Source organism: Rhinoderma darwinii, chromosome 12, assembly GCF_050947455.1.
Source record: "Rhinoderma darwinii isolate aRhiDar2 chromosome 12, aRhiDar2.hap1, whole genome shotgun sequence".
NCBI lineage: Eukaryota > Metazoa > Chordata > Amphibia > Anura > Rhinodermatidae > Rhinoderma > Rhinoderma darwinii.
The window spans coordinates 12544261-12569151 of NC_134698.1; the positions used below are offsets into that span (position 1 = coordinate 12544261).

General features: G+C 41.6%; 2 protein-coding genes and 1 long non-coding RNA gene across 3 annotated transcripts; all 3 read right to left on the minus strand.

Moving 5' to 3' along the window:
* Positions 1–5035: 5035 nt before the first annotated feature.
* On the minus strand, positions 5036–6633 carry LOC142664661 (uncharacterized). Its single transcript, XR_012851352.1, has 3 exons — positions 6561–6633; positions 6151–6391; positions 5036–5946 (listed from the first exon to the last, which is right to left on the minus strand). It is a non-coding gene; the product is annotated as an uncharacterized LOC142664661 (long non-coding RNA).
* Positions 6634–7591: 958 nt separating this feature from the next.
* Positions 7592–9886, minus strand: LOC142665116 (DNA damage-regulated autophagy modulator protein 1-like). The gene is made up of 3 exons (XM_075844664.1): positions 9705–9886; positions 9345–9412; positions 7592–7743 (listed from the first exon to the last, which is right to left on the minus strand). The coding sequence occupies exons 1-3, from the start codon at positions 9824–9826 to the stop codon at positions 7592–7594; spliced, it is 342 nt and encodes a 113-aa protein (XP_075700779.1). The 5' UTR covers positions 9827–9886.
* A 12005-nt stretch (positions 9887–21891) lies between these two features.
* LOC142664617 (DNA damage-regulated autophagy modulator protein 1-like) lies at positions 21892–23661 on the minus strand. Its single transcript, XM_075843779.1, has 3 exons — positions 23480–23661; positions 23120–23187; positions 21892–22129 (listed from the first exon to the last, which is right to left on the minus strand). The coding sequence occupies exons 1-3, from the start codon at positions 23599–23601 to the stop codon at positions 21978–21980; spliced, it is 342 nt and encodes a 113-aa protein (XP_075699894.1). The 5' UTR covers positions 23602–23661; the 3' UTR covers positions 21892–21977.
* Between the last annotated feature and the right edge of the window lie 1230 nt (positions 23662–24891).

Genomic DNA, 24891 nt, shown 5'->3' on the forward strand with positions numbered 1-24891 from the left:
TTAAAGGCTCCATCTGGGAAAGAGGAAGAAGGGTAAGAGGAAATAAGAGAAGAAAGAGTAAGTGAACGAAAGGAATCACTACAGACAGTGATCCAGCCCCAAAACTACTCAGTTTAGGGGAAAGAAGTTAAAGTAAAGTGTTCAATCGAACACGCCCTAAGTGTGGGTTTGACTGGACTATGGAAGAAGGAAGCTCCCAACCAACTCCCGAATGCCCGACTCCCTGTATAAACACACATATAAATTATTACGTCATCAAACAATGAACCAACAGCCCGTAACTGGCTAATATATGCCTAGCACTATACGCCTTCCTCCAGGGCAACTATCCCTTAGCTAGGATAACCTGTACCACGTCTAGCTGACTCCCATTACCCTACAGATACTTCTACCCGACGCCATTCTGACTATACAGCCATTTATTCCCGACTAGGGCCCCCTCCCAGGGGGGGTATTACTCCCATATCCATCACTCAGGAACTGTATGAAAGCCAAAAGCTCTATCATCCCCCTCCCCCCATTTCCAGAGGTCTGCAGACATGATGTGCGGTGATCTATATAAACTCACTTGGCCCATTGCCAGGGAGGAGGTGTGTACCCATGATCCCTACCTTGGGGCCCGCTCTGATCTGTAATGCATACATAAATCCCAAATGCAGTCCCCTTCCTTCACATCCCCAATGCAGCATGTTAACACATAAAAAAGTAACCCCAACCCCTTCTTGTCAACGGAGCGGAATGTTCCAACATCTAATTCTAGCAATCATGACCTGGTCGTAGTCTGATGTCGAGGTAGCCGCCATCTGTGTTCGCCTATACAGTCCTGTGGGTCAGGCCAGTCCTGTAACATGCCTGGCAGGGGGGTAACTTCTCGGGACCCGCGGGACAGGAGCCATCAAAAGCGACCACGGCTGTCTTAACCGCTGTAGAACTCAGTAAAGCACCATGGAGGCCGTCAGCGACGTATCAAAGAAGCAATCTCAAGATTCCTGAGAGGCATGGGCGGAAGCTCCTGGACCCTGTACTCTTCTGCATCTCGCAGGGGTCGCGGAGTGATCCATCCGGTAATTACGTCTTGGTGTTCGTTGCGGCATAGGAGGAAAATATGGCCAATCTAAGATGGAAATCTGTGGGAGATCCAATGCAGCGAGGAAATCAGGGATATCTTCCGGAGAATAGACTGAATACAAAGAGGATCCCCGGCGTACTTGTAGTTGAAAGGGGTATCCCCATGAATACTGGATATCTTTTTCCCTAAGTGCAACAAGTAGGGGTCGTAGGGCTCTCCTTTTTGCAAAAATGGAACGAGAAAGATCCGCCAGTAATTGCACTGGAGCCCCGTCGAAGTCCAGTGTACCCCTGTTACGGGCTTGCCTCATTATAGATTCTTTCAGTTGAAAAAAGTGGATTCTACACACCACATCACGCGGTCTGGCCACATCCGTGCTCTTTGGGCCCAGGGTGCGGTGGGCTCTATCAATTTCCACCGGAGAATCCGCAGGTCTTTCCAACAACATGTTAAATATCCCCTGTAACGTGTGAACGAGGTCCTGGGGCCCCGTAGCTTCTGGAATGCCCCTGACTCTAATATTGTTTCTCCTATTTCTGTTCTCTGCATCATCCGTCATATCAAACAGCATTTGTATATGTGCAGAGTGTTGCTCTAATAAAGTTTGCTGGGCTGCCTGATGCTGCTGTAGCTCCTGTGTTTGCACTTCAATCGCTTCCACCGATTCATTAATATGTGTAATGTCCTCTTTCAAGGAACAGATCTCATTTTTGCAAACCGCTTCAAGGCGGGAAATATAGCCCTCCATATCCTGCTTAGTTGGAATGGCCGCCATTTGTGCAGTTAGTGCCTGTAGTTCAGGGCCCATACCACGGATTGATGCCGTGTTAGAGACTGACTCACCCCTCTGCGGTTCTGCCGAGCTCTCCTGCGGCTGGTCCGGATGATTTGTCTTTCCCCGAGGCGGCGTCCCTGAAGTGCCAGTGCGGTCCGCCATATTGGATAGACGGGCCGGAGATGCAGGCATGCCCGGGTCTGAAAAATAATGAGGTATACCGCTCCTCGTTCTTGGCTGATCACTTCTTGCGGGTGTCGGGGGTTTGTTGCGTGATCCTCTTCGCATTAGTGCGATGTGTGTCGCAAATAGACGCTATTAATCGGGCTTGGGAGCAGTCAGGGAGCAGGAGCTCTTACACCACGCGTCTCACCAGTTCCATATCCAGGCCACGCCCCCCGGGTCCTTGCATTATAAAAGGATACAGATCACCGCAGTGATGGCAGTGATGACACTTACAGCCATTCTCACATGGCAGACATATCTGCGGCTGAATGATAATTTATATAGGTATTTGGATTGGACCAGGTTGTATATGGTGCCACATCCAAATGCCAAGACCGCTCCTGTTTTATGAATGGTCTCATACTCGAACATCTAGAGAAGAAACACAAGTTGAATAGGCTAGAACTTTCTCCACTCACTTTGCGTTTAGCTGTGTATGAGGGTTTACTGGTGAATGATATTAAAAAACCGTAAAGGAGCCGGTCAATACTATTCCAATACATGACGTGCAGGCCAGTCCGAGCAGGATCTTCTGTGCCCACTCCAGATTCATATCACAGGCTGCTGCCCGGAACATCATGAATTTATACTGGGCAAAAGCCAGTGCGAAACCTGGAAGAGAAGGAAAGAAATGAGAACATCTAGTGAACATCTATGACCCAGTGTGTGGAAGACCCGACTAGAGGTGACGCTCTGTAGGATCTTGTAATTTCTAGTCATGCTGAGCTTGTTGGGAAAGTCTCTGTTGGTGAAAACCTCGGTAAGGGCAGATACACACGAACGTTGCGTTTTTGCGCGCGCAAACAACGCGGCGTTATGCGCGCGCAAAAACCATTTGACAGCTGCGTGTGTCATCCGTGTATGATGCGCGGCTGAGTGATTTTCGCGCAGCCGCCATCATAGAGATGAGGCTAGTCGACGCCCGTCACTGTCCAAGGTGCTGAAAGAGCTAACTCTTTCAGCACCCTCGACAGTGAATGCCGAACACAATATCGAAAAACCTGTTGAAAAAAAAGAAAAAGTTCGTACTTACCGAGAACTTCCCGGCCGTTGCCTTGGTGACGCGTCCTTGGTGACGCGCCTCTCGACATCGGGCCCCACCTCCCTGGATGACGCGCCAGTCCATGTGACCGCTGCAGCCTGTGCTTGGCCTGTGATTGGCTGGAGCTGTCACTTGGACTGAATTGTCATCCCGGGAGGTCAGACTGGAGGAAGACGCCGGGAGTTATCGGTAAGTCAGAACTTTTTTTTTACAGGTTCATGTTTATTGGGATCGGTAGTCACTGTCCATGGTGCTGAAACAGTTTAACTCTTTCAGCACCATGGACAGTGACTATCTCCTGACGTCGCGTACCGATAATTTTTTTGCCGGGTTCGGCCAAAACGAGTTCGGCCGAACTCGGTGAAGTTCAGTTCGCTTGTCCGGCTTCGCTCATCGCAAAGACACTCCGTTTGGATGTTCGGAAACAGAAAAGCACGTGGTGCTTTTCTGTTTACATTCATCCTTTTGACAGCTGGTGCGCTGTTTCAGTCGGTTCGCACGGAAGTGCTTCCGTGCAACCTGTGTGGTTTTCACTCACCCATTGACTTCAATGGGTGCGTGATGCGCGAAATACGCAGAGTTATTGAACCAAAAAGCACGGACTGTCTGTACTGCCCCATAGACTTGTATTGGTCCATGCGTGCCGCGTGAAAACCACGCGGCCCGCACGGACCGAATACACGCTCGTGTGAATCCCCCCTAACAGTGACCATAATATAGTTACATTTCACTTATACTGTAAAAAAACAAACACAAGCTGGGAGGGCAAAAACACTTAATTTTAATCCCACAAATAGTTCCATGAACTTAATAGATGAGCTGGTGCAGATCTTCTCTCATCTACAAGTGAAAGTTTCATCTTCCACAGATGAAGATGGAAATACTTTAACACTTAGCCCTCGTGGAATAAGACCCTTCTATAAGTACTTCTCTAGAAATGCTTTATTCCACAATATTTTTAACTCCTTGTGGAGTAGACCCTTAAGAGCATGACCATAATTTGGGCTAAATCCGTGTTAATGCTTGTATATCCACAACTTCCAATAACCGGATATGATCATCTTCCTATGAAATCTGTGACATCCTTTAGGTACGTAGGGATACACATATCCTTTACTAGCCCGATTTAAACTCAAATCGGAAGCGTGACTCAAACTACATAGATCAGTAGATCTGGGTAGAACTAATTTGCTTAAGATGGTCTAGATGCTTAAATTATTATATTTATTACATAATGCTTCCATCTGGCTCCCGAAGTAAATACTCCCTTTATGTCTCTCATATGGGGAGGTGGCCATGTTCGTATTAAACTAGAGAACTTGCAATGGGAAAGAGAGGGAGATATGGATTCTTGTAATACTCTACTTCACCATTAGTTGAAAACAGACATGTTGTATCAGGTTGTATCAGGCGATAGAAGCTAACGGGTTTAAAGTACCCACAAAAAAAATACCTTCTCTATATCTTAAGCACAAACGATGGTGGCATATTAGAACTAAGCCGGGGATATCAGGCTGTAGACAATTCACCGCCATATTAGATCACCCATGGCTCTCTGAATTATATACAGTTACACAGTATTTATATGGTGAACATCATCAACCATGGAGGCATAGTCTCAAAGCCAAGTTTTATAGATTTTTCTATTGCCTTCAATAGTCTAGGACATGCATTGCATGTAAACTACTTTTTTTTCGGATTGAGGGAAGGAGTAGGGAGAGGGGTGGCTTGTTTGTTGTTTGGGGTTGGCTTGTTTGTTGTATGATGTAAAATATTTTTTTTAAAAATCACTTGATTTAAAAAGATGTAAGACCAGAAGCTAATACAAGATCAGAAAACAGCATAGAGGTCAGTGAAGAGGAAAAAAAATAATACGGATATGATGAAATACATTTTATTATAGAAATATTGATGTTTATGTTAATTTGCCAGTCAACAGTGCCCACATCACTTGGCAAATTCTAGAAGGCCAGGTCTTTAAAGTATCCACTTTAGTAGATGGAGCGTAGATTGTAGAAGGCCCAAACTCTATATTATGCACTTTAGTAGATGAAGCCTAGATTGTAAAAGGTCTGGTCTTTATATCATCCACTTCAGTAGATGGAGCCGAGATTGTAGAAGACCCGTTCTCTATATCATCCACTTCAATAGATGGAGCCGAGATTGTAGAAGGCCCGGTCTTTATATTACCCACTTCAGTAGATAGAGCCGAGATTGTAGAAGGCCCAGTCTTTATGTTATTGACTTCAGTGGATGAAGCCTAGATTATAGAACTCACAGTCTTTATACTATCCACTTCAGTAGATAGAGTCTAGATTTTAGAAGGCTCGGTCTTTATATCATGCACTTCAATAGATAGAGTCTAGATTGTAGAAGGCCCGGTCTTTATATCATCCACTTCAGTAGATACAGCCTAGATTGTAGAAGGCCTGGTCCTTATATTATCCACTTCAGTAGATGGAGCCTAGATTGTAGAAGGCCTGGTCTTTATATGATTCACTTCAGTGGATGGTTCCTTCATACACCAGGATAATTGGTCTTCCTGGTCTCTACTACTTCCTGTGCAGTATATGTTGTAATGTTCAGTCCACACTGGAATTTATGTGGAATGCTGCAGTTATTAATCGTCCATTTCTCTGTGTCCACCATGATGAATTTTATTGCTGGACACTTCCATGAGTACAATGCTGAAGTAACCCCTTGTAGTTGTTACTTGATCCAAAATGGAGGGGGAGCTGTGATTAGGACGTGCACATTGTTAGTTACAGTCTGGAAAGTTGTGCACGTCCTCAGACTCCTCGCTGATCTCCTTCCACTCATCAGGGGCGATGAAAACTGAAAATAAAGAAAGACAGACCTGACATTAAAATTTATATTTACATGTCCAGAAATCCATGATGAGATCCTGCAGATAGCAGAACCAGAAACCATTACAACTACAAGACCTCAACTAAGGAAAAGAAACTGTCAACAATCAGAAAAGATGAAATCGTGGAGACATTATATGTAGAGATGTTCTGTAATATTCTTTACACTGACCTTCATGTACTCATTCCTCAGAGTGACAGCAGAACAGGTGTCAGGTGTTATACGGCCCGATGCTGGAAGCTTCTACTGGACGTGACATGTTCTATAGATCGTCCTGTAGATCGGGATCTGAGTCTTATGATCTGCTGTTATTACCTCCTGCATCCAGGTTTCTTCTTCATACATTACTGTCCTGGACCTTCTCCCGTATGATGATGGTAATGCCTTTCCAGGACATATTCAGACATAAATGCTGAGGACGCAGGAAAACATATGTCACTTATATAACCAAGATAAGAAACATCCTAACAACCTCCTATTCCACTGAGGGCCACAATACTTCTAATGAGGGCCCCATACATTGCACTGGGAGAAACCATACATGAACTCATGGGGTAACACATCTCTGTAAATATACAAACCTGGAGATCTGAATATGTCAGGTAGGTCAAGAGGAAGAAGAAGAGTGTCAACCACTCCGTTATGATAGATATTATATTGCAGATCTAGAAGACGAGACATAATAGGAAATAAAAGACAATATTACTGGACATTTCCTCATCATCAATATCTCTGGAATAATAGAAAATTATAAAATCTGCAAGAACATGAAGAAAACAAACAATGAAGAATATTGAGATCAGATCAAGAAATCAGAAAAGTCAATGAGAAAATCTGTGAAATAAATAGAAGTTCCTACCTCTACACAGGGAATATCCTCACACAGATGTCCTATCACTGGAATCCTGGATGCAGCACCTTATGGGTGGATGTATATAGGAACATAAACATAAAGATAGATGACATTATATATCCCTGTATTGTCTGCCCTTATAATCCCAGAGATGACAGAAGGGTCAGGTAGAAGTTAGTGACCCTTGTCTAATACGACCCGCCAACCATGAGGCCAATTGGAATCTGACTCACTGGACAAAGGCCAGAAAACGCCATATTATCTTAGGATGGAGCCATATATCTGTCAATATGGGAAAGGGAAGATAGTGAGTGCACATGCATTACCTAAACTGCCCCCTAATTGGAATAAATGTGAACACCCAGAAGGGACCCTCATGTGAAACTTTTTGGTCAAAAAAGAATAGCCACGAGTGTTTACATGCTGCATTACCATACAGAGTGGGGAATCGCTGATCCCTGTTTGGAAGATCCGGGGTCCTTGCATTATAAAAGGATACAGATCACCGCAGTGATGGCAGTGATGACACTTACAGCCATTCTCACATGGCAGACATATCTGCGGCTGAATGATAATTTATATAGGTATTTGGATTGGACCAGGTTGTATATGGTGCCGCATCCAAATGCCAAGACCGCTCCTGTTTTATGAATGGTCTCATACTCGAACATCTAGAGAAGAAACACAAGTAGATTAGACTAGACCTTTCTCCAATCACTTTGCGTTTAGCTGTGTATGAGGGTTTAATGGTGGATGATATTAACTAACCGTAAAGGAGCCGGTCAATACTATTCCAATACATGACGTGCAGGCCAGTCCGAGCAGGATCTTCTGTGCCCACTCCTGATTGATCTCACAGGCTGCTGCCCGTAACGTCATGAATTTATACTGGGCAAAAGCCTGGGCAAAACCTGGAAGAGAAGGAAAGAAATGAGAACATCTAGTGAACATCTATGACCCAGTGTGTGGAAGACCAGACTAGAGGTGACGCTCTGTAGGATCTGGTCATTTCTACTCATGCTGAGCTTGTTGGGAAAGTCTCTGTTGGTGAAAACCTTGGTAACAGTGACAACAATATAATTGCATTTTATTTATACTGTAAAAAAAAAAACACAGGCTGGGAGGTCTAAAACACTTAATTTTAACCCCTTAATGAACACACTTTTTTGCGCGTTAATGACCAATGATTTTTTATTTTCGTTTTTTCACTGTCGCATTCTAAGAGTCGTTACTTTTTTATTATTCGGTTGACATAGCCGTATAAGGGCTTGTTTTTTGCGGGACGAGTTGTATTTTTGGGTGCATATAATATATTGATTAACTTTTATTAACTTTATTTTAGGAAAGAATTAAAATGAAGCAGCTTTTCCAGCATTGATTTTCACGTTATAAATTTACGCCGTTCACTATCTGGCATTAATAACATGTTACCTTTATTCTGTGTGTCGGCACGATTACGGGGATACCAAATATGTAAAGGTTTTATATGTTTTTCTACATTTGAAACATAAAAACCCTTTTAAAAAAAAAATATTTGTTTTTGCTTCACCGCATTCCAAGAGCCGTAACTTTTTTTTTTTCCGTCGGTTTGGCCATATGTGGGCTTGTTTTTTGTGGGACAAGGTGTAGTTTTCATTGGTTGTATTTTGGGGTACATGGCACTTATTGATTAACTTTTATTTTATTTTTTATGGGGGGAATGAGAGAGAAAAATTAATTTTGCCGTTGTTTTTTGCGGTTATTTTGGACGCTGTTCACTTGACGGTTTAATTAATATGTTAACTTTATTGCTTGAGTCATTACAATCGCAGCGATACCTTATATGTTTATGTACATTTATACTAAATAAAATCACTTTTTGGGGAAAAAAGCGGTTGTATTTTATATTTGCTGCAATCTTTTTTTTTTTCCATAAACTTTATTTAACTATTCTACTTCTTTTTTTTTGCCCCACAAGGGGACTTCACTTTGCGATTTTCTGATCGCTTATATAAATATTTGGTATATTTAGGCCTGAATCCATCAGGACACGCCAGGATCCACCTGCAATATAACAGCTGCTGTATCTCAAAAAGTAAAAATAATTTTTAATAAAATGTATTTAGGAAGTTGCACCAATCACACTGATTGACAATTTTATGTAAAAAAAAAAAATAAATGTCAATGTGTAGAATTATTGTTTGAATGTTGATCCAATCGGATTGCCACTTAGGATCAGGAAGGAATTTTTAGGAAAGATTGATTAATGCCTTATGGGAAATTTTTATATTTATTTACCTGTTTTTTTTTTGGGGGGGGGGGGTTTTATGCCTTCCTCTGGATCAATAGGGGCAAAACAATTTTTTATAATTTCTCCCATCACTTCCCACTCTCCCATCCCTTGGTTGAACTTGATGGACATATGTTTTTGTTTTTTTAACCGTACTAACTATGTAACCTGTGATGGAGAAGGAAATCCCAGTAATAAGAACAACCAATTATTCTTCACTTTCCACCAGTGGTTATCACTTACCCAGAATGGCCGTGCCCACAAACACTATCGTAAACAGCACCGACTGGGGGTATCGGGCTCCCGTTTCACTGCGAATAAGAGAAAAGAGACGTCAAGGAAACAGTGCAGGAGCGGGAGACAAACACTGTCACTTTAACAGGACATTGAGGGAACATTTCTGAATGTCACAAATGTGTAATAATGACCCAGAGACTTCTATGAACTTGATGTTAACACTTCATAGAGTTCTTCTACTTGTAATGTCCTGTATAGAATCACTTATAAGATGACACTTCTCTGCTGTATAATAAAGTAACAACGTTCAATATACAACGTCACTATGAAGATAACGTCATGTCATCTGTAATGTTCTCCACTTACCTGATGTAAATCATCAGCCGGCCATTGTCCTGGTCCAGGGTTAAGGTGTAGCAGAGCAATATCCCTCCCAGGCACAGATGGAACACAAGGATGGGCAAGAATGCCAAACCCTTAATCTCCATTGAAAATCGTGATAAAGCGCAAATCACAAAGAAACGCACAGCAATGCAGCTGCAATCTCCCTCTGAATACACAGAAAGTGAGACTGTGCTGCGTCACCGCCTTTTAGAACCTCCCAACTGTGATGTCATCAGAGTGATGTCACAATGGAAAACTGCATAAGTCTGGATGTTTCCAGGAAGGCGACAAGATCCTGTGATGTCACAATGGAAAACTTTATTAGTCTGGACATGATCAGGGCTGAACGTTAAGGCTCGGTATTTTCTATGGCTGCTCCGTTATTGTCCAGTCTAATACCACAGAATAGAATTGCCGCCTGAGATTGCATGAATTATATTAATTAGGAATAATAAAAACTCTACTATGGACTATCCACAGGCGGATTTTTGGCAGATATTTCTGGCACCTGCCCTTACTGATCACACTATTATACCGCAAGGGTTAATAGTGGAGAATACACATAGTCGCACGGTGTATTGTATACAGGTTTCGGCATACACTGTGCGCCAATCATAGCCTCTCGGCCACGCGATTGATGTACATGTATGTCAGTATGCAGGAAGGGGTTGAGGCGCACGCAGCTCCGCATAAATTTGATGCACATCACTACAATATACTTTACTGGCGTAAAAAACACATTTCTTAGTAAATGTCGGCCATTATGTATGTCCACCTCACTCTGGTGCTATACATATATATTTATAGGGTTTTCCTGATGTATATAAATAAAATGTAGTCAATGTATTATGAAAAAAAAAATCTGCTGCTTTTTAATTTTCTTTGGCTTTTCATTATCCACTATTTTCAAGATCTCTGCTGGCTATCAGTGAATGGAAATATTATTGTTTACATTCAGAGATTAAAAAGCCTTACAGACCTAACACTTTCTGCTGTGAAATGCACACGAATTTGTTGCAGATATTTCCCATTGAATTCAATGGGTTAGGTGACGACACGTCATCGCTGGGGGCCGGGTGTACAGAGAGCGGTGGGGACCAGGGAAGCGTTGCCATGAGAGAGCACAAGAGGGGAGAATAGTTGGATTTTTCGAAGAAACTTGCCGCAGGGAAACCTGCACCAAATCTGCACGATTTGCAGCGGAAATGTGTGAACGTAGCCAAACCGTTACATTTATGGAGAATTGTCTTGACTGCATACATTGTAGCAAACCCTCAGACGTGAGACGTATTGAGTCTGTGTGTGTTTGAAATATATATATATATATATACTGTATATTCTAGTCCTTCTCAATGAACTAGAATATCATCAAAAAGTTAATTTATTTCAGTAATTCAATTCAAAAAGTGAGGTTTATATATTATATAGATTCATTACACACAGAGTAATATTAACACACAGACCTACACAGACTGGTGATCCCCTTTTAAGCCGACCTAAGATAGGCTTGGATCCAGGGTCCAGCAGACAGTAATCTTATACAGTATAAGCTGGGGCCCTGTATCTAAGCCTAACACACGGTAGGCTTAAAAGGGGTTGTCCACTCCCTAAACATTATGCACTATCCTCAGGATAGGCCATCAATAGCTGGTGGGTCGGGGTCCCCGATAATCAGCTGTTTTGAAGGGGGTGCAGAACTCGTACGAGCGCCCCTTCATTTCCCTTACTTGCTCACACTGTGAACGTCCATGTCAGCGATTCAGTGTGAGAAAGTGACCGGAGTGAAGGGGAAGTAGCGCTCGTACGAGCTCTGCACCCCCTTCAAAACAGCTGATTGGCGGGTGTCCCGGGAGTCGGACCCCCACCCACCATCTCTAGACAGTAATATTAACACACAGATAGTAATATTAATCTTGTGCTCCTCTTTGGCCACAGCGGAGGTCCTGACTCCATCCAGGGTCGGGATACTGTGCGCAGCGCATAGCGTTGTGACGTCAGGACCGCCGCTGCGCCTCGGAAGGAAAATATGTAAGTACTGTCAGTTATTATAGTAACGGGGGCCCGCGTAGTTTATTACATAGGCCCCAGTTAAGCTATCTCCTCAGATGCAGCAAGGAATCATGGGTATGGTGGGTTACAAGACAGGAAACAAGTCCAGAAGCAAGGGATGTAAACAAACAGAAAGAGCAGCAGTGACCATTGAGATCAAACAGAAACTGGTATAGGGTTAGTAGGGGGTTTAGAGAAGGCAAACCAAGGCTGGGGGACACTTTTTAGATTATATTTTTTTCCTGGCTAACCTCTTTAAATTATTATATTTATTACATAATGCTCCCATCTGGCTCCTGAAGTAAATACTCTCATTAGGTCTCTCATTTGGGGAAGTGGCAATGCTCATATTAACCCCTTCCTGCAAATGGGCATGACTACGTCCAGATTGCAAGTGCTTTACCACAATCGAGCGCACAGTCATGCCCTGGCTTTAAACCGTCACCTTGTTAAGTGACACAGTTACAGCATCCTGACTGCAACTGTTACTGACAGTTGCCGGGCAGGACTCACTGGCACGGTACCAATCAGAATGGTCCCGTGTCGTCAAGCGCTGTGATTGGCCAGTCAGTACTGACTGGCCAATCACAGCATAGGAGGCAGGATTCACAGGCATCGCCAGCTCTGACAAGCTCTGTTGTGTGTGTAGCTTGTCACAGTTGGTCGTATTGAAGTATAGTGAAGAAAAGAGAAGTAGAAATCTTAAAAAATCCTCAGATCTGCCTAATTTCTTCCCACTGACCAGTGATCATCATCTTTGGTGCCCACTGGACATTTGATCAATCTGATTAATCCACCCAAAGTGGCATTCTGTGATCTGTGCCCAGCCATCAATTGTCACATCACTTGTCGCAGTACGCGGTCGCCATTGCCCTGTTGTGTCCCTAGATTACCCACTGCCCGAGTTACCTGTTAGGTAGCAATGACACCTCTCATTTAGAATTTCCCTGGTAGGTAGGGTATCCTCACTTATCAAATATAGCAGGGTCGCTGGCAAAGGATATCATTTATATCTGAACAACTTTTACAACAGTGTCCCATTGTTAAATGTTCCCTCATCCGGATCCACATTGGCGTGCGGAACAGTCTGCAAAAATCAGAAGGGCCTCCCCAAAACTTTGCTGGGTCAGACACTGAAATTAGGGGAGAGCAGAGCTGTCTGCAGTGACGATCTGCTGCTCCTGAAATATAAGGATAAAAGTGACGTCCTTATACTGACCGGCATTCATGATCGCAGAGGCAGCCTTGTACCTGTACGCGGATCCACCACCCAAGTCCCCAAACTATTTTGAGTACTGGAGTACAATAAATATATGGGCGATGTTGAACCATGCAGCGCCATGTGCAAGACAAAGGTGTGGTATGAAAACCTGTCTGTCCATCTCACACAGATTGCTTTATACATCGCCTTTGTCCTCTGCAGATATTCCGGCAGTGGGGACACGTTCCTGCAATTTCAGGAAAAAGTCATCAAGGCCCCGATATTTGCTGACCAGGAAGGGGAGGGCAGCTCATCTGGTCCTTCCGTCAGCGAGATAATTCCCGGCCAGCATTTCCTCACAGAAATCCCCCTGACTGAAAAAAAAAACAGAAGCCCTAAAAAAAATGTTTGTGCGCCAAGCGAGGCTTTCGTAAGGACACCACATACCAATGTGAGACGTGTCCCACAAAGCCCGTCCTGTGCATGACACAATGTTTCAAAATATATCACATCTCCTTGGTAAATCCAGATGAGATTGGTTGTCTCAGCAAATCTTTTCTTGCTGAGGCCATTGATTTATTTTTTGGGCTGGATTTTATGGAATGGTGGGTAGGTTGGTAGTGGGACCTGCCATTCCCTCTCCCTCCATTGCAGGTTTTCCAGGTAGTCCTCAGTGACTGCACAAATTAAAAATTCTTTCTATACCCCTAGATGAATACCTAGAGGGCTGTCACTTCACAAATTAAATATTTTTTTGTACCCCTAGACGCATACCTTAAAGGGTGCTACTTTTCAATCTAAAATTTCTCAGTATATTTCTAGATGAATTCGTTTAGGGGATTCGTTTATAAAATTGGGTCACTTTTATTGGGTTTCTAATATTTTCACACCCTAGAGCCTCTGTTTTCATGGCACAGGGCAGTAAATACCACCATAGTAAGCCTCAAATGTTGCATACTGCTCATTATGTTCTGAGTCCTGCCATATACTCAAAAAGCCATTTATGACCACATATGGGGTTGTACTCAGGAGAAACTGCTCCACAAATGTTGCTGTGCTTTTTCTCCTTTTAGTTCTTGTGGAAATGAGAAAAATTTACTAAACCTACATTTTATTGAAAAAAATTTAGATATTTATTTTGACTGCCTACTTGCTCACTATACCCTTTATTCATGTCCTTGAGGGGTGTCATTTTTAAATAGGGTAACTTGTGGGGGTTTTCCACTGTTTTATGCTCCCAGGCGCTTTGCAAATGCAACATGGCCTCCGCAAACCATTTCAGCGAAATTTGAGCTCCAAAAGTCAAATGGCGCTCCTTCCCTTCTGAGCCCTGCTGTGTGTCCAAACAGCAGTTTATTACCACATATGGGATATTGTTGTACTCGGGAGAAACTCAGACTGTACACAATTAGACCCATGGTTCTCTGAATTACATACAGTTACATATTAGTTATATGGTGAACACCATCTACGATGGAGGCATAGTCTTAATGCCAAGTTTTATAGATTTTACCACTGCCTTCAATAGTCTAGGACTAATAAATATGCTACAGTACATTACATGTAAAACACCTTTTTTTTCAGTTTGGGGAATGAGTAGAGAGAGTTTGGGGATGGCTTCTTTGTTGTTTTGATGTAAAATATCAAAAAAAATCACTTGATTTAAAAAAATTCTGCTACAGTGCATTGAATGTAAACTACCTTTTTTCAGATTAGGGGAAGGAGTAGGGAGAGGGGGTGGCTTGTTTGTTGTTTTGGGGTGGCTTGTTTGTTGTATGATGTAAAATCTTGAAATAAATTTCACTTGATTTAAAAAGACGTAAGACCAGAAGCTAATGCAAGATCAGGAAACAGCATTGAGACCAGTGAAGAGGAAAACAGTAACACATATATAATAATAGAATGTAGAAGGCCCAATCTCTATAATATCAATACCTATACCAGACTGTGAAGACATATATATTGGATTATTCATGCAGCTCCTCCATACTCTCCTTTTTAACTGTGTGCTATATTGTTTTTATATTTTGATGGCCAATATGTTATGTATATTTCAATAAAGTTTATTTTATATTGTCATGGTACATGACTTGTGCTATATGTGTTTCATTTTCTGGATATACTAGTAGTCTTCACAGTCTGGTATAGGTATTGATATTTGCTTTATGATTTGTGTGGACGCATTATTGTTTGGCGTATGCCAATGGTCTATACTCGTATAGGTATTCACCAATCTCTATAATATGCACTTATGTAGATGAATCCTAGATTGCAGAAGGCCCGGTCTTTATATCATCCACTTTAGTAGATGGAAACTTGATTGTAGAAGGCCCGGTCTTTACACCATCAACTTTATTTTATGGAGCCTAGATTGCAGCAGGCCGGATCTTTATATTATCCACGTCAGTAGATGGAGCCTTTATTATAAAAGGCTCGGTCTTTATATTATAAGCTTCAGTAGACAGAGCCTAGATTATAGAAGGCCCGGTCTTTATATTATACACTTCAGTAGACAGAGCCTAGATTATAGAAGGTCTGTTCTTTATATGATCCACTTCAGTAGATGGAGCCTAAATTGTAGAAGGCCCGGTCTTAATATCATGTACTTCAGTAGATAGAGCCTAGATTGTGGAAACTAGGTCTTTATATGATACACTTCAGTAGATGGAGCCTAGATTGTAAAAGGCCTGGTCATTATATCATCCACTTCAGTAGATGGAGCCTAGATTGTAGAAGGCCCGGTCTTAATATCATGTACTTCAGTAGATAGAGCCTAGATTGTGGAAACTAGGTCTTTATATGATACACTTCAGTAGATGGAGCCTAGATTGTAAAAGGCCTGGTCATTATATCATCCACTTCAGTTGATGGAGCCTAGATTGTAGAAGGCCCGTTCGTTATATGATTCACTTCAGTGGATGGTTCCGTCATACACCAGGATGAATGGTCCTCATGGTCTCTACTACTTCCTGTGCAGTATATTTTGAAATGTTCAGTCCACACAGGAAGTTATGAGGAATGTCGCAGTTATTAATCGTCAATTTCTCTGTTTCCACCATGATGAATTTTATTGCTGGACACTTCCATGAGTACAATGCTGAAGTAACCCCTTGTAGATGTTACTTGATCTAGAATGGAGGGGGAGCTGTGATTAGGACCTGCACGTTGTTAGTTACAGTCTGGAAATTTGTGCGCGTCCTCAAACTCCTCGCTGATCTCCTTCCATTCTTCAGAGCTGGATGAAAACTAAAAATAAAGAAAGACAGAGCTGACATTAAAATCCATATTAACATATCCAGAAATCCATTAAGAGATCCTGTAGACAGTGGAACCAGAAATTGCTGCAACTACAAGACCTCAACCCAGTAGAAGAAACCATCAACAATAAGAAAGGATGAAATCCTGGAGACATTATATGTAGAGATGTTCTGTAATATTCTTTACACTGACCTTCATGTACTCATTCCTCAGAGTGACAGCAGAACAGGTGTCAGGTGTTATACGGCCCGATGCTGGAAGCTTCTACTGGACGTGACATGTTCTATAGATCGTCCTGTAGATCGGGATCTGAGTCTTATGTTCTGCTGTTATTACCTCCTGCATCCAGGTTTCTTTTTCATATATTACTGTCCTGGACCTTCTCCCGTATGATGATGGTAAAGCCTTTCCAGGACATATTCAGACATAAATGCTGAGGAGGCAGGAAAACATATGTCACTTATACAACCAAGATGAGAAACATCCTAACAACCTCCTATTCCACCGAGGGCCACACTACTTCTAATGAGGGCCCCCCCATACAATGCACTGGGAGAAACCATACATGAACTCATGGGTAACACATCTCTGTAAATATACAAACCTGGAGATCTGAATATGTCAGGTAGGTCAGGAGGAAGAAGAAGAGTGTTAACCACTCCGTTATTATAGCCACTATATTGCAGATCTAGAAGACGAGACTTAATAAGAAATAAAAGACAATATTACTGGACATTTCCTCATCATCAATATCTCCGGTATAATAGAAAATTATAGAAGCTGCAAGAACATGAAGAAAACAAACAATGAAGAATATTGAGATCCGATCAAGAAAATCTATGAAATAAATAGTAGTTCTTACCGTATCACAGCGACTATCCTCACACAGATGTCCTATCACTGGAATCCTGGATGCAGCACCTTATGGGTGGATGTATATAGGACAATTAACATTAAGATGTGTGACATTATATATCCCTGTATTGTCTGCCCTTATAATCCCAGAGATGACAGAAGGGTCAGGTAGAAGTTAGTGACCCTTATCTAATACGACCAACTAACCATGAGACCAACTGGAATCTGACTCACTGGTCAAAGGTGAGAAGACGCCATATTATGTTAGGATGAAGCCATATATCTGTCTATATGGGAAAGGGAAGATAGTGAGTGCACGTGCATTTCCTAAACTTCCCCCTAATTGGAGTAAGTATAATCCCACGGGGACCCTCATGTGAACTACCTTGGTCAGAAAGAAAAGCCACGAGTGTTCACATGCTGCATTACCATACAGAGTGGGGAATCTCTGATCCCTGTTTGGATGATCCGGGGTCCTTGTATTATAAAAGGATACAGATCACTGCAGTGATGGCAGTGATGACACTTACAGCCATTCTCACATGGCAGACATATCTGCGGCTGAATGATAATTTATATAGGTATTTGGATTGGACCAGGTTGTATATGGTGCCACATCCAAATGCCAAGACCGCTCCTGTTTTATGAATGGTCTCATACTCGAACATCTAGAGAAGAAACACAAGTAGATTAGACTAGACCTTTCTCCAATCACTTTGCGTTTAGCTGTGTATGAGGGTTTAATGGTGGATGATATTAACAAACCGTAAAGGAGCCGGTCAATACTATTCCAATACATGATGTGCAGGCCAGTCCGAGCAGGATCTTCTGTGCCCACTCCTGATTCATATCACGGGCTGCTGCCCGGAACATCATGAATTTATACTGGGCAAAAGCCAGTGGGAAACCTGAAAGAGAAGGAAAGAAATGAGAACATCTAGTGAACATCTATGACCCAGTGTGTGGAAGACCCGACTAGAGGTGGCGCTGTGTAGGATCTGGTAATTTCTAGTCATGCTGAGCTTGTTGAGAAAGTCTCTGTTGGTGAAAACCTCGGTAACAGTGACCATAATATAGTTACATTTCACTTATACTGTAAAAAAACAAACACAAGCTGGGAGGGCAAAAACACTTAATTTTAATCCCACAAATAGTTCCATGAACTTAATAGATGAGCTGGTGCAGATCTTCTCTCATCTACAAGTGAACGTTTCATCTTCCACAGATGAAGATGGAAATACTTTAACACTGAGCCCTCGTGGAATAAGACCCTTCTATAAGTACTTCTCTAGAAATGCTTTATTCCACAATATTTTTTACTTCTTGTGGAGTAGACCCTTAAGAGCATGAACATAATTTGGGCTAAATCCATGTTAATGCTTGTATATCCACAACTTCCAATAACCGGATATGATCATCTTCCTATGAAATCTGTGACATCCTTTAGGTACGTAGGGATACACATATACTTTACTAGCCCAATTTAAACTCAAATCGGAAGCGTGACTCAAACTACATAGATCACTAGATCTGGGTAGAACTAATTTGCTTAAGATGGTCTAGATGCTTAAATTATTATATTTATTACATAATGCTACCATCTGGCTCCCGAAGTAAATACTCTCTTTATGTCTCTCATATGGGGAGGTGGCCATGTTCGTATTAAACTAGAGAACTTGCAATGGGAAAGAGAGGGAGATATGGATTCTTGTAATACTCTACTTCACCATTAGTTGAAAACAGACATGTTGTATTAGTTTGTATCAGGCGATAGAAGCTAACGGGTTTAAAGTACCCACAAAAAAATACCTTCTCTATATCTTAAGCACAAACGATGGTGGCGTATTAGAACTAAGCCGGGGATATCAGGCTGTAGACAATTCACCGCCATATTAGATCACCCATGGCTCTCTGAATTACATACAGTTACACAGTATTTATATGGTGAACATCATCAACCATGGAGGCATAGTCTCAAAGCCAAGTTTTATAGATTTTTCTATTGCCTTCAATAGTCTAGGACATGCATTGCATGTAAACTACTTTTTTTTTTTTCGGATTGAGGGAAGGAGTAGGGAGAGGGGTGGCTTGTTTGCTGTTTGGGGTTGGCTTGTTTGTTGTATGATGTAAAATATTTTTTTTTTAAATCACTTGATTTAAAAAGATGTAAGACCAGAAGCTAATACAAGATCAGAAAACAGCATAGAGGTCAGTGAAGAGGAAAACCGTAACACGGATATGATGAAATACATTTTATTATAGAAATATTGATGTTGATGTTAATTTGCCAGTCAACAGTGCCCACATCACTTGGCAAATTCTAGAAGGCCAGGTCTTTAAAGTATCCACTTTAGTAGATGGAGCGTAGATTGTAGAAGGCCCAAACTCTATATTATGCACTTTAGTAGATGAAGCCTAGATTGTAAAAGGTCTGGTCTTTATATCATCCACTTCAGTAGATGGAGCCGAGATTGTAGAAGACCCGTTCTCTATATCATCCACTTCAATAGATGGAGCCGAGATTGTAGAAGGCCCGGTCTTTATATTACCCACTTCAGTAGATAGAGCCGAGATTGTAGAAGGCCCAGTCTTTATGTTATTGACTTCAGTGGATGAAGCCTAGATTATAGAACTCACAGTCTTTATACTATCCACTTCAATAGATAGAGTCTAGATTGTAGAAGGCCCGGTCTTTATATCATCCACTTCAGTAGATAGAGTCTAGATTGTAGAAGGCTCGGTCTTTATATCATCCACTTCAGTAGATAGAGTCTAGATTGTAGAAGGCCCGGGCCTTTATATCATCCACTTCAGTAGATACAGCCTAGATTGTAGAAGGCCTGATCCTTATATTATCCACTTCAGTAGATGGAGCCTAGATTGTAGAAGGCCTGGTCTTTATATGATTCACTTCAGTGGATGGTTCCTTCATACACCAGGATAATTGGTCTTCCTGGTCTCTACTACTTCCTGTGCAGTATATGTTGTAATGTTCAGTCGACACAGGAAGTTATGAGGAATGCCGCAGTTATTAATCGTCCATTTCTCTGTTTCCACCATGATAAATTTTATTGCTGGACACTTCCATGAGTACAATGCTGAAGTAACCCCTTGTAGTTGTTACTTGATCCAAAATGGAGGGGGAGCTGTGATTAGGACCTGCACGTTGTTAGTTACAGTCTGGAAAGTTGTGCACGTCCTCAGACTCCTCGCTGATCTCCTTCCACTCATCAGGGGCGATGAAAACTGAAAATAAAGAAAGACAGACCTGACATTAAAATTTATATTTACATGTCCAGAAATCCATGATGAGATCCTGCAGATAGCAGAACCAGAAACCATTACAACTACAAGACCTCAACCCAGTAGAAGAAACCATCAACAATAAGAAAGGATGAAATCCTGGAGACATTATATGTAGAGATGTTCTGTAATATTCTTTACACTGACCTTCATGTACTCATTCCTCAGAGTGACAGCAGAACAGGTGTCAGGTGTTATACGGCCCGATGCTGGAAGCTTCTACTGGACGTCACATGTTCTATAGATCGTCCTGTAGATCGGGATCTGAGTCTTATGTTCTGCTGTTATTACCTCCTGCATCCAGGTTTCTTCTTCATATATTACTGTCCTGGACCTTCTCCCGTATGATGATGGTAATGCCTTTCCAGGACATATTCAGACATAAATGCTGAGGACGCAGGAAAACATATGTCACTTATACAACCAAGATGAGAAACATCCTAACAACCTCCTATTCCACTGAGGGCCACAATACTTCTAATGAGGGCCCCATACATTGCACTGGGAGAAACCATACATGAACTCATGGGGTAACACATCTCTGTAAATATACAAACCTGGAGATCTGAATATGTCAGGTAGGTCAGGAGGAAGAAGAAGAGTGTTAACCACTCCGTTATGATAGATATTATATTGCAGATCTAGAAGACGAGACATAATAGGAAATAAAAGACAATATTACTGGACATTTCCTCATCATCAATATCTCTGGAATAATAGAAAATTATAAAATCTGCAAGAACATGAAGAAAACAAACAATGAAGAATATTGAGATCAGATCAAGAAATCAGAAAAGTCAATGAGAAAATCTGTGAAATAAATAGAAGTTCCTACCTCTACACAGGGAATATCCTCACACAGATGTCCTATCACTGGAATCCTGGATGCAGCACCTTATGGGTGGATGTATATAGGAACATAAACATAAAGATGGGTGACATTATATATCCCTGTATTGTCTGCCCTTATAATCCCAGACATGACAGAAGGGTCAGGTAGAAGTTAGTGACCCTTGTCTAATACGACCCGCCAACCATGAGGCCAATTGGAATCTGACTCACTGGACAAAGGCCAGAAAACGCCATATTATCTTAGGATGGAGCCATATATCTGTCAATATGGGAAAGGGAAGATAGTGAGTGCACGTGCATTACCTAAACTGCCCCCTAATTGGAATAAATGTGAACACCCAGAAGTGAAACTTCATGTGAAACTTTTTGGTCAAAAAAGAATAGCCACGAGTGTTCACATGCTGCATTACCATACAGAGAGGGGAATCTCTGATCCCTGTTGGGAAGATCCGGGGTCCTTGCATTATAAAAGGATACAGATCACCGCAGTGATGGCAGTGATGACACTTACAGCCATTCTCACATGGCAGACATATCTGCGGCTGAATGATAATTTATATAGACATTTGGATTGGACCAGGTTGTATATGGTGCCGCATCCAAATGCCAAGACCGCTCCTGTTTTATGAATGGTCTCATACTCGAACATCTAGAGAAGAAACACAAGTAGATTAGACTAGACCTTTCTTCAATCACTTTGCGTTTAGCTGTGTATGAGGGTTTAATGGTGGATGATATTAACAAACCGTAAAGGAGCCGGTCAACACTATTCCAATACATGACGTGCAGGCCAGTCCGAGCAGGATCTTCTGTGCCCACTCCTGATTGATCTCACAGGCTGCTGCCCGTAACGTCATGAATTTATACTGGGCAAAAGCCAGGGCGAAACCTGGAAGAGAAGGAAAGAAATGAGAACATCTAGTGAACATCTATGACCCAGTGTGTGGAAGACCCGACTAGAGGTGATGCTGTGTAGGATCTGGTCATTTCTAGTCATGCTGAGCTTGTTGGGAAAGTCTCTGTTGGTGAAAACCTTGGTAACAGTGACAACAATATAATTGCATTTTATTTATACTGTAAAAAAAAAAACACAGGCTGGGAGGTCTAAAACACTTAATTTTAACCCCTTAATGAACACACTTTTTTTAACTTTTATTTTATTTTTTATGGGGGGGAATGAGAGAGAAAAATTTATGTTGCCGTTGTTTTTTGCGGTTATTTTGGACGCTGTTCACTTGACGGTTTAATTAATATGTTAACTTTATTGCTTGAGTCATTACAATCGCGGCGATACCTTATATGTCTATGTACACTTATACTAAATAAAATCACTTTTTGGGGAAAAAAGCGGTTGTATTTTATATTTGCTGCAATCTTTTTTTTTTTCCATAAACTTTATTTAACTATTCTACTTCTTTTTTTTTTGCCCCACAAGGGGACTTCACTTTGCGATTTTCTGATCGCTTATATAAATATTTGTTATATTTAGGCCTGAATCCATCAGGACACGCAAGGATCCACCTGCAATATAACAGCTGCTGTATCTCAAAAAGTAAAAATAATTTTTAATAAAATGTATTTAGGAAGTTGCACCAATCACACTGATTGACAATTTTATGTAAAAAAAAATAATTGTAATATTTATTTACCTGTTTTTTGGGGGGTTTTTTTTAAGCCTTCCTCTGGATCAATAGGGGCAAATTTTTTTTTATAATTTCTCCCATCACTTCCCTCTCTCCCATCCCTTGGTTGAACTTGATGGACATATGTTTTTGTTTTTTTGTTAACCGCACTAACTATGTAACCTGTGATGGAGAAGGAAATCCCAGTAATAAAACAACCAATTATTCTTCACTTTCCACCAGTGGTTATCACTTACCCAGAATGGCCGTGCCCACGAACACTATCGTAAACAGCACCGACTGGGGGTATCGGGCTCCCGTTTCACTGCGAATAAGAGAAAAGAGACGTCAAGGAAACAGTGCAGGAACGGGAGACAAACGCTGTCACTTTAACAGAACATTGAGGGAACATTTCTGAATGTCACAGAGGTTTAATAATGACCCAGAGACTTCTATGAACTTGATGTTAACACTTCATAGAGTTCTTCTACTTGTAATGTCCTGTATAGAATCACTTATAAGATGACACTTCTCTGCTGTATAATAAAGTAACAACGTTCAATATACAACGTCACTATGAAGATAACGTCATGTCATCTGTAATGTTCTCCACTTACCTGATGTAAATCATCAGCCGGCCATTGTCCTGGTCCAGGGTTAAGGTGTAGCAGAGCAATATCCCTCCCAGGCACAGATGGAACACAAGGATGGGCAAGAATGCCAAACCCTTAATCTCCATTGAAAATCGTGATAAAGCGCAAATCACAAAGAAACGCACAGCAATGCAGCTGCAATCTCCCTCTGAATACACAGAAAGTGAGACTGTGCTGCGTCACCGCCTTTTAGAACCTCCCAACTGTGATGTCATCAGAGTGATGTCACAATGGAAAACTGCATAAGTCTGGATGTTTCCAGGAAGGCGACAAGATCCTGTGATGTCACAATGGAAAACTTTATTAGTCTGGACATGATCAGGGCTGAACGTTAAGGCTCAGTATTTTCTATGGCTGCTCCGTTATTGTCCAGTCTAATACCACAGAATAGAATTGCCGCCTGAGATTGCATGAATTATATTAATTAGGAATAATAAAAACTCTACTATGGACTATCCACAGGCGGATTTTTGGCAGATATTTCTGGCACCTGCCCTTACTGATCACACTATTATACCGCAAGGGTTAATAGTGGAGAATACACATAGTCGCACGGTGTATTGTATACAGGTTTCGGCATACACTGTGCGCCAATCATAGCCTCTCGGCCACGCGATTGATGTACATGTATGTCAGTATGCAGGAAGGGGTTGAGGCGCACGCAGCTCCGCATAAATTTGATGCACATCACTACAATATACTATACTGGCGTAAAAAACACATTTCTTAGTAAATGTCGACCATTATGTATGTCCACCTCACTCTGGTGCTATACATATATATTTATAGGGTTTTCCTGATGTATATAAATAAAATTTAGTCAATGTATTATGAAAAAAAAATCTGCTGCTTTTTAATTTTCTTTGTGTTTTCATTATCCACTATTTTCAAGATCTCTGCTTGCTATCAGTGAATGGAAATATTCTTGTTTACATCCAGAGATTAAAAAGTCTTACAGACCTAAAACTTTCTGCTGTGAAATGCGCACAAATTTGTTGCAGATTTTTCCCATTGAATTCAATGGGTTAGGTGACGACACGTCATCGCTGGGGTCCGGGTGTACAGAGAGCGGTGGGGACCAGGGAAGCGTTGCCTTAAGAGAGCACAAGAGGAGGTGAGAATAGTTGGATTTTTCTAAGAAACTCACCGCAGGGAAACCTGCACCAAATCTGCACGATTTGCAGCGGAAATGTGTGAACGTAGCCAAACCGGTACATTTATGGAGAATTATCCACTTCAGTAGAGAAATTCTAGATTGTAGAAAGTTTCCATCCGGTGCAAGCTGTGTCGAGTCGTAGCCAATCCAACTCCAAAGCAGAAACAAGAAAATAGAGAGACCGCAGCACCTATTTTATTGTTTTTATTAGAGATAGCCA

Coding starts and splice junctions, on each gene's coding strand:
- LOC142665116 (XM_075844664.1), bottom strand. CDS start 9,826: ATGGAGATTAAGGGTTTGGCATTCTTGCCCATCCTTGTGTTCCATCTG. Junction 9,413..9,704: donor CGGCTGATGATTTACATCAG/GTAAGTGGAGAA, acceptor TCTTATTCGCAG/TGAAACGGGAGCCCGATACC. Junction 7,744..9,344: donor TGTGGGCACGGCCATTCTGG/GTAAGTGATAAC, acceptor CTTCTCTTCCAG/GTTTTGCCCAGGCTTTTGCC.
- LOC142664617 (XM_075843779.1), bottom strand. CDS start 23,601: ATGGAGATTAAGGGTTTGGCATTCTTGCCCATCCTTGTGTTCCATCTG. Junction 23,188..23,479: donor CGGCTGATGATTTACATCAG/GTAAGTGGAGAA, acceptor TCTTATTCGCAG/TGAAACGGGAGCCCGATACC. Junction 22,130..23,119: donor CGTGGGCACGGCCATTCTGG/GTAAGTGATAAC, acceptor CTTCTCTTCCAG/GTTTCGCCCTGGCTTTTGCC.